Source organism: Ziziphus jujuba, chromosome 5 (assembly GCF_031755915.1).
Source record: "Ziziphus jujuba cultivar Dongzao chromosome 5, ASM3175591v1".
Lineage (NCBI taxonomy): Eukaryota > Viridiplantae > Streptophyta > Magnoliopsida > Rosales > Rhamnaceae > Ziziphus > Ziziphus jujuba.
The window spans coordinates 15,825,428-15,834,700 of NC_083383.1; the positions used below are offsets into that span (position 1 = coordinate 15,825,428).

At 31.1% G+C, this 9,273-nt stretch overlaps 1 protein-coding gene across 2 annotated transcripts; it reads right to left on the reverse strand.

Annotated features, from left to right (window-relative positions):
* Positions 1–980: 980 nt before the first annotated feature.
* LOC107421852 (synaptotagmin-5) lies at positions 981–8,510 on the reverse strand. Of its 2 annotated transcripts, XM_060817784.1 has the most exons (13): positions 8,207–8,510; positions 8,001–8,107; positions 7,719–7,767; positions 7,444–7,564; positions 6,472–6,599; positions 5,369–5,470; positions 5,102–5,176; positions 4,079–4,158; positions 3,182–3,332; positions 2,881–3,111; positions 2,268–2,546; positions 1,990–2,103; positions 981–1,592 (listed from the first exon to the last, which is right to left on the reverse strand). In XM_060817784.1, the coding sequence occupies exons 1-13, from the start codon at positions 8,309–8,311 to the stop codon at positions 1,446–1,448; spliced, it is 1,689 nt and encodes a 562-aa protein (XP_060673767.1). In that variant the 5' UTR covers positions 8,312–8,510; the 3' UTR covers positions 981–1,445. The 2 variants fall into 2 exon arrangements, with proteins under 2 accessions (XP_060673767.1, XP_048332516.2); XM_048476559.2 differs by lacking the exons at positions 8,001–8,107; positions 8,207–8,510 and having other exon boundaries at positions 7,444–7,560; positions 7,719–7,737.
* Positions 8,511–9,273: the final 763 nt, after the last annotated feature.

A 9,273-nucleotide genomic window follows, 5' to 3' on the forward strand; every position in this document is an offset into this window, starting at 1 on the left:
TCAGTTGGTTTGTTCAAACTGAAGAGCTGTGACTGGTTGAAGCTGAGAGAGCCAATTGAGAATGTTCCTTGATTCAGTTTATTAGCCATATACATAAAGGAAAATAACCAACTTGTAAACATAATCAACCGGGAAAACAAAGATCAAAGAGTGAGCTCCAAGATTTCTTTATTCTTTCTTGAAGCTATTGGAGAGAAATATGCATATGAATGCTTGCTAAGACAAGTTAAATATGATATTTATAATTGTTTGGAGTATCAGTGGATGTGGTGTTTGGCAAATCTTAATGTGATTTTGTTGTTTAACTGGAGTACTTTGATAAGTTTGATTCGGTTAATGATAACAAAGTCGTATTCTTGGCCATACAGTGCTCTCATTATATGAACATTGGGTTAACTTACACAAATTAGCTGTGAAATTCTACGTTTATAATTGAAAGCATATTTAAAATTAAAAATTTCTGAGTGTATTCAATACGTAGATGAGAATCTGTCTTTGTCTCAAAACACCATTTTATAATAAAATTAATTTCGGAGAAAAGAACGGTTGCATATGAGAAATTAAGATTGTGGCTCTGGTACCACGTTATAAAAAAGAAATAGTAAGTAGGAAAAAGATAAAAGAGGTTTAATAATATAGAATTTTGAGACAAAAATCTATTTGCTTTTAAGATTAATCTCTCTATCACTCTCTCTCTCTCTCTCTCTCTCTCTCTCTCTCATCATAAACCAAGAAAAAGAAAGTACACCAACAACTTCAAGAACCCAGTTTCAGATTTCTTTCAATGGCAGATATACTAGTATAGATATATATGTATATATACACACTTATATTTATGCCAAACATTTATTTTGTTGTTTTACTATAAACAAGTTCATTAACAGTAAGGTTTAATATATCATATTCATTTATAGTTTGAAAGATTTATTTGTTATTTAAATCGTTTGAAGATGTTAAAGCATATTTTGTCCTGAAAAATATGACAGTAGAAAATTTATATCTGACAAATCTATTAAATTTTTAACATCACATTCTAAGCTGCATGTTTTCAATACATCATTTACAGTCTGTTTATCCACATCTTGATTAATTATCATTATAAAAAAAATGACTAGTTAAAGATTACATTAGCTATAAAAATACCCCTTCTTTACTAACCTTCTAATTCTTACCATGGCAGAACTGTTGCTTGGTCCCCTCAATCTCTAAACTATGCCCTTTGGACTTCCTTCAATTTTCGGAGTGGCTTTTACAGAGAAACTAAATTCTGAAATCTGTTCAAGTTCAGTGAGAAATGGTCCAATGAATTTTAGCCTTTGAAGCTTCTTTATAGGTCAGCATTCATCTACATGTAGTGTCCAATCTTAGAAATGAATAAAATGCAATATGATTTGAACTTGCCAACTCTAGCAAAGATAACATATCCATCATTGCCTTCCTTCGAACTAAGAATCGCGATAGATAGGCTGAAGCGTCCACTTTAGATGCAAATTAAGCCTTCCTGATTTTGCATCTTCAAGTGGGAAACTGTCCTGAAATTCTCCTTCCAGTATGGCCCTAGTAAGTGTCATGATTACTCTTCCCAGTTTATCCTAAGAGATTTTTGAAGTATAACGAAATTAATATCTTCAAACAGTGAAACTTAAAATGCAAATCATAAAGACTCCATTTTGATTAAAAAATTCCCAATAGAAAAAGAATGAGAGATATCTATGGTTTCCACGGTTGTTTTTTTCTTCTTCTTTTGCCAATCCTTAAATGAATATTTATTCTAATATCTTTTTCATTTGATTGATCACGATATGTTATCAGGACTTCGTCGAACTGAAAAGATGATCTAAATGTGTTGTCACAGAAAAAAGTTCATGCTGCATAAGTTGAATACATGATTTACATAATGGCCGTGAAACTTCATGAATTTTCTATACATGTTTTCCAAATAAATTAAAGGTATGATTAAAATTTGAACTTACAGTATAAGAAAATTACCTTCCCAAAAGTATCATGGTCCCAGACCTCGATGATTAGCATATCATGTAATGCATCCTCCACAACAAAGTCAAATGTTTGATTCCAAACCGGATTCAAGGTCTCGGTTAGAACCTGAAAAATAAAAACAGATTGGAATCTAACAATTGTACATGTATAACACATATCACTTAGCTGACAGTAAAAATCTTCTCTTAGCTAGAAAAATATAAAGTTAGAATGAATAGCTTTCTAATAGACGATGAAATAAAAGGAAGTAAACAAGGATACAATCTCACCCTTGTCTTGAATTTTGTTTCAGATTTCTTCATTATAAGGACAACATAGGGGTCAGCTTTTCCAATTAAATCAACTTGTGGCAAGCCTTCGGCGGATATGACCGTCACAGATAGTACACCTCTAACAATTACATCTTTCTTCTTCTTATGACCAGGTTCTGTTCCATTAGCTTCGCTCTTAAGCGCCTTCTCCAAAGAGGTTAATGCAAAATCAGGGTTGAAAGGGTTTTTAAAGGTATTCGCAGCACCAAAAGGACAGTACAAAAGTTCCAAATGCACCTATAAGACATCATTGACATGGAAGATAATTTGTTAATTCAAATAACATGTATGAATTAGTTGAAGATTAAAAAAAATGTTACATTGTCATTTCTTTTGTTATTCATTTTCTGTTTGAAGCTTTTTAACAAATGTAGTGCCTTAGCCAAAAAGTAAAGTCTGAATAATTCTTTTGGCTTCAGGACTCAAATGCACATGTTTATCCTCTAATTAAGCCATTTATGTTCCAAGCAGTTTATATCATTTCTTTTATGTTTCTCTGATTTCTTCACATTCAAAATAAGGAATCCAAAATTGAAAGAAAAGATTGAGGATTCTTTAATCAAATTCTCACCTGACCCCTGTCTTTAGTATCTCTCTGGATCTCCAAGTCCTTGACTAGTTTTAACCACACAACCTTCACTTTACCCGGCTCGAGGTCCCTCAGAGCTACTTGAGCACAGCCAATGAATTCAGAAGCCTGAATCCCTTCATCGTCAAATATTCTTACGGTCAAGTGTTGAGTCGATACATCGTCAACTATAAACTCATAATGCTCATTCCAGATTGGATTCAATTGGTTGTTCTGACAAAAGGATAAAGATTCGATTCAGTACAAGGAAAAAATTAGAAATGGGAAGAAGTAAATTGCTTACAATTGTTTTACTGGTTTTCGTTTTTTCACGAAGTGGGCGTATGAATAACACAGCATAAGGATCTGATTTCCCAACTAAGTCTTTGTTTGTCAGGTTCTTTGCTTGCACAAGCTTCACCTCTAGCGTCCCAACAGGCTTCAACTCCAGATCACTAAGACATGGAAAAATCAATACAAGAAAATGCAGCCAGTTAGTCGCTTAGTGTGTTCATGCAATATTACTTACAGTACGGGGACAGTTTTGAGCAACATAAGGAAGAAAAAACGTTGTTGATGTCAGAAAAAAGATTTATCTGATTACATTCTCCGGTCAACCAGCTATGTTTTAAGTGAACATGGCATTAGTTAGGATTAATCGTACATACAGAAAAAAGAGACATTCTTTAAACACTGAACGAAGTCTATGATTGAGTTCTTTCTTTTGGAATATATGTAAATAAATATACTTACAAGCATAAATTTAAAAATTTGATAGTGTAAGATATCTACATGCTTAATTATCAGGGCTATGCAAGTTTCATGGTATTGAGGCTCACGCTCAGCTAATTCCAGGAAAATTATTGAGTTTGGACTGTCTACAACAACACTGGAAGAAAACTGTTGCCAAAAAAAAAAAATAAAATAAAATCTGAAAGTGAAAAGCCCCATATTGAAGCAGAGATGGTTCAGCATGCTTAAAATTTTATGGAGTAAATGCACATTCAAAAGTACTTGATCTTGTACAGATTTTGTATGGAGCAATACATGCACCAATACTGTTTCTCTATCCATTACAAGAAAGGTTAAGGTTCCATCAAGAAAAACTTTCCTGACATTTTGTCCTTAAATGATGGAGGATATGTAACTAAAAATTTTAAACAAATAAAAATTGTATACTATGCTTATTGAATTAAAATACCTGTAATCCCCAGGTAAAATGGGTACAATTTTACGCACTGGCCATGAAATGGAATCCTCGACAGCATCTCGTATTGTTTCCTGAACAGAATAGAAGGACATTATCATTAGGCCTATATTTCATGCATGACTTAAATCCACAAAGAACTAAAGGGAAAAAAGTGCAGTACACAACTAGTTTTTCTGATACTAGTTATATTACACGTGACTTTTTTTTTTTTTTTTTTTCCCAACAAAGTTCCACCATACAAATGAGTCACTGAAAAGTTGATAAATAGACAAATGTTATATTTTTTTAGTACCCCTTCTACTAAATGCAGCAAATTGATAGTGATATAGAAAAGATGGAAAGAATAACCATCCACAGTTTGACAAAAAGAATACAATACATTTACTACTACTTTGTTAATCATAAAACAATAATTTGTATTTACCCCAAAAAAAAAAAAAATTGCCTAAATCATTCTTAATCAACTGATATGCAATGATCAATGACAAGTTACATTTTTACTTTTCCTCAAGGAAATAAAGTAGAAAGAAATTTCCAACCATTCAAAACACTTAATAACACAGGCAGCCTAAAAATGCACTCTTAAACCCAAGTTTCAGTCCATCGGTAGGATGTCTGGAAATCTAACCATTTCTAAAACATTTATTTGGCTTAGCAAATCAACTGATAAGGTTATTGGTTGGTTGAATTTGAATGCATGAATGCAGATAATCACATCCACAACAGCCCTTCTGAATACACAATTCACAGGATCCAACTAACGAAATCTCTTGCTGATCTCAAGCATCAACGACGAATAAAACATTCTCCAAATAGAAGATATAGAAGACTGGAAAATCCTAAACATCAGTTGCCTATGTAGTAAGCACTTCTTGAAAAATTATAATTATATGCCAGGAACAGTTAGACTAGAGACCAAAACCCCTGTTCTTGCATAGTGTACCTTAATCATATACATGCAAATAAGTAGTTCAAAGAACTAGAGAAGCACCAGAAGGCTAAATTTACTCAAACCTCAATAGCATCAGAAATTCCTGGGATTGATGATATATCACCGCCAACGACTTTAAGTTTAAAATCCAGTTTTTTCTGCAGAAAGAAATATAGATGTCAAGTGCATTGCTTCTAATAGCAAGCCTCATATATATATATATATATATATCTATGAAAATCTACAATAAATTTTATATATGTAAACGAGTTTTCGTATTTATAATGTTTACATCACATATTTTGTTGCTACTATTTTTAAAAAGTAGCCTCTATAACATAACATATTACCTTTTCACGCAAGGAATAACAAACTGCTCCAAAACAAGGAAACTCATCAACAAGTGGCTTGAAGATCAACCTGAAAACCCCAGTGAATCCAATATTTTTCACCTAGATAAACAAATTAAAACCGAGGAAAAAAAATAAAAACAAAATATAAGAAAATATTGAAAATGAAACTCCTATTAAGTTATACCACTAAGAAGGCTTTGGTAAATCCTATACTTCTTCAAACAATACACCAGAGTACAAGTGAAATAATTATTCTTTAGCATGTACACCCATATTCATTTCCCCAAAGAATAATTCTAATAAGTAGCATTAGTCAAAGAGTTAGATATAGTGCATCTAACAAAAAATGATTAAATTAGTTAAACTCTGTCTAAAATTTAGTTAAGAAACAGAGTGAATTGTATATCAACATTCATCCCTATGTTAATTTATCACCAATCAGAAAATGGTTTAACTTTTTAAGATTAAACTACTCAATAGAGATTAGAGAACTAGGTGTTTTTTTTTTTTTTTCCCTATAATTCTCCAAATAGTATATGTACCTTAACTTTTCTTTTAATTAGCACTTCTATTTTATTTGATAGTACAAATTTTTTTTCCATAGAAATTAATCATATGACCAATGACCCTAAGGGTTCAGAATCTAGGTATAAAATTCCCTATCAATGTCATTGAACATTGAGTAAAAGTAGGATACGCAAGAACAATTTTAGCTGTAAGCTAGAATATAATACTTAAGGAATGTTGCATAAATACAGCTGTTGCCAGGATAACAGATTTTCAGTGATTAGACACAGACAAATTCTAACTGCAATTGATTTTAAAGACTATAAATACAAAGTATTTGGGATTACAGAAAAAAAATTAATGAAACTATTATTAAATATAAACAGAAAATATACATATATAAATATATACATGTATGTATATATTTTTATATATAGTAATTCTCTTATCTATGAATTTAAGACAAAAGTTTCTCTAGGAGAATGCGTATCCTTAAAAAGATTGTATTTATATTAACACCAATATTGTCTAAGACAAAATTCATCTAGGCCCACAGAGGAGAAAAATCATATTTATATAGATATGTTAGTTACCTGTATAGGTAGTACAACACCTACTCTGGTTTTAACATCAAGTACAAGATTTGGGTTACCATCCCACTGCATCTCCAGCTCCATAGTTACTCCTTTTTCATTACTTTCCTCTTCAACAATGGAAACTCCTAAAGAATATCAACTATTTATGATTATGAATAGATTTACCAAATTTGAATCAGAAAATACGTCAATAGAACTCTAGTTACTCTGCTTTTCATTAGGGCATAGAAACTTTAACAGGAAATTTTCTGTTTTGTTTATTTCAACTGTCTCTAAAGTAATGCTAATTAAGTTGTAGAGTATTCATTAAAACTCTCAATTTCCAATTAGAAAGAATCTGTTGGCATTATGTCTTGGACTCATTCTTGGGTTTTCCATCTGTAGTATTCCAATCTCTCCATCTTACATGCTTTCTATTACAACTTGGAAATCTAGGATAAAATAATGCAATGGTTTGTGTTGATGTTCACATAATTTAACTGAGACGTTTTAAACCTGCATTTTCTTAAAGTCCTTCAGATCTATTAATCGAATTTGACCAAGTATGCTGACAGAACAAATGTGAAAATTTTGGAAAAGTGAGCATATTAGGAATGCACAATATGGAAAGGAATATTGTCTCAACTTTGAAGGTTCAAATGAACCTAATCTTCATTTTTACTGTATGACCAAAGAATAAACCAACAAAGTTCTGCAACTAATTTATTTTACTAATAAACAAGGTTGGTAATACATTTTTTTCATAATTTATACATGGTGTCAAAACCTGACTCAAATTGATTGGTTAAGCTCTTATATCTCCTTGGAAGAAAATTAAAAAAAGACTTTGGCAAATAATTAAACATCCATAAAATGTCATTATAAATTATTACTTAGGAAATTTCCTTTCACATTTTTGGCACTAGCTTTTCAAGAATAAACATTCACAAACAAAATGCTGTATTGCAAATGAAAGATTAATTGACTGACCTGTAAATTGTGGAGCCACAGTACCAAGTGTCAACTTGGAGAACTTAAGAGAAGATAGTATAGCTGGTCTATATTGTTCAAGTACAGGCTCCACATTGTTTTTTATCAGCTCAGATGCTGCCTAAGCCATTATAATATGTGCACTTTCAATTAAATTAAGCAGCATAAAAAATTTAAAATAATTAAACCCAAATCAATCATTAAGACGTAATTAAATTAAAAAATAAATAATAAAGAAAGAGAGGCACAGCTAGAGGAAAAGCATAAGTAATTACCTCATTAACATATGGCCAAATCTTGTGAAGGTGGGAATTCAGCCAAGTTAACTGTAATCATCAATAAAATGATTCATTACATGTACTTCGTAAATTATATTACCGGAATTACATGTAACCGGACATTAGGCATCCGACATAGGATGTCTACAAAGTAAACATGTAGATATAATAAATATGCATATGAAGATATGGGATATATGGAGTCGGAAACAGAGATAGATAACAGAGGAGAATAGCAATATATATATAGATATAATATGATATAATATAATAAAACTCAACTTCTGGCGCTGGACAAAGACGACCCAAGGTGGACAAAACTCATTAGGAAGAAGTTTTCTTGAATCTTGGACTGTTAATCTTGCAAATGCTGCCACCGTTTTTGCCTTTCAAACCATTATTCATCAAACAAATCAGAAGCAATCCAGAGAACCAAACTGTAGCATAAATATATGTATACAAAGATATATGTGCAATATTATTACCAAATCGGAGCGACGAATGGATCGGGAACTGGTGGCACGAGCGAAGACGATGATCAAGGCGACACCAATGGCGAAGCCAATGATCATACCAGAGAGAAATGACATGTTTTTTTGGTTTGTTTGGTGGAAAAAGACAGAGGAACCCAAAAGTTGTTTATGGGATTTGAAATGTTTACGTAGAGAATTTTGATGATGGGGTTTTCTGGGGATTCAGGAGGTCTTTCTCATCACAAGATAAGTTTGTTGAGAGAAGCAGCTGAATTATGGTGGGAAATCGTACGGACGGGTAAGAGAAAATAATAATGATAAATAAAAATTTACAATCATAAAAATTAATATGGTTTTTGAGTTATTTTTATCATATTAATTTATTACTGTAGTTGTTTGTTGTTAATTAAAATTCGGTTGCTGATCTGGTAGCATTATTAAGCTCTGGCCCGGTAACAAAGAAAGTAATATGCTCTTTTTCTTTCGCTTTCCTTGATGTCTAATTCTCCTTTGCTTTTCATTTACTTTTTGTCTTCTTTTCTTTCCCTGATTTGCAATTGTCCACATGCTTTTTGCCTCTTTTTTTTTTTTCTTTTTTTCTTTTTTTTCCTTTTTTTTTTTTTTTAAAGAAATATGATTAAATATTTTATTAAAATTAATTATTGAATAACATGTTTGATCTGTAAAGTAGTATAACTTAAAAAAATAAAACCTTTCATTCTAATGAAAGGTAGAAATTGATTGTTATTGCCTTTTAAAAGAAACAAAACCCTTTTTTTTTCTCTTTCGGTGATTGTTATTTTATCATTTTTTGTTTTCATAGTTGCTAAATACATTAGAACGATAATAGTGATGATAGGTATAAGATGAATACATAAAATAAAATTGTTATTTTACTACTATCTGTATATCTATATAATATATAAAAAAATGAATAGTCAATGTAAAAAAAAAAAAAATCACATGTCGTCACAATATTTATTTAAATTCCTTTCAAAATTTAAAAAAAAAAAAATCTTCCCTTCTCTTCATTATAGATAGCCTTATCAAAATGCCAATTAGTATCAAATGAAACAGTT

Excerpts from the sequence above, each read along its gene's own strand:
- LOC107421852 (XM_060817784.1), bottom strand. The coding sequence starts at position 8,311 with ATGTCATTTCTCTCTGGTATGATCATTGGCTTCGCCATTGGTGTCGCC. Across the intron at positions 7,768-8,000 it reads TTTGTCCAGCGCCAGAAGTT|AACTTGGCTGAATTCCCACC; the intron begins GAGTTTTATTAT and ends ATGATTACAGTT. Across the intron at positions 5,471-6,471 it reads GTGTTGTACTACCTATACAG|GTGAAAAATATTGGATTCAC; the intron begins GTAACTAACATA and ends TTGTTTATCTAG.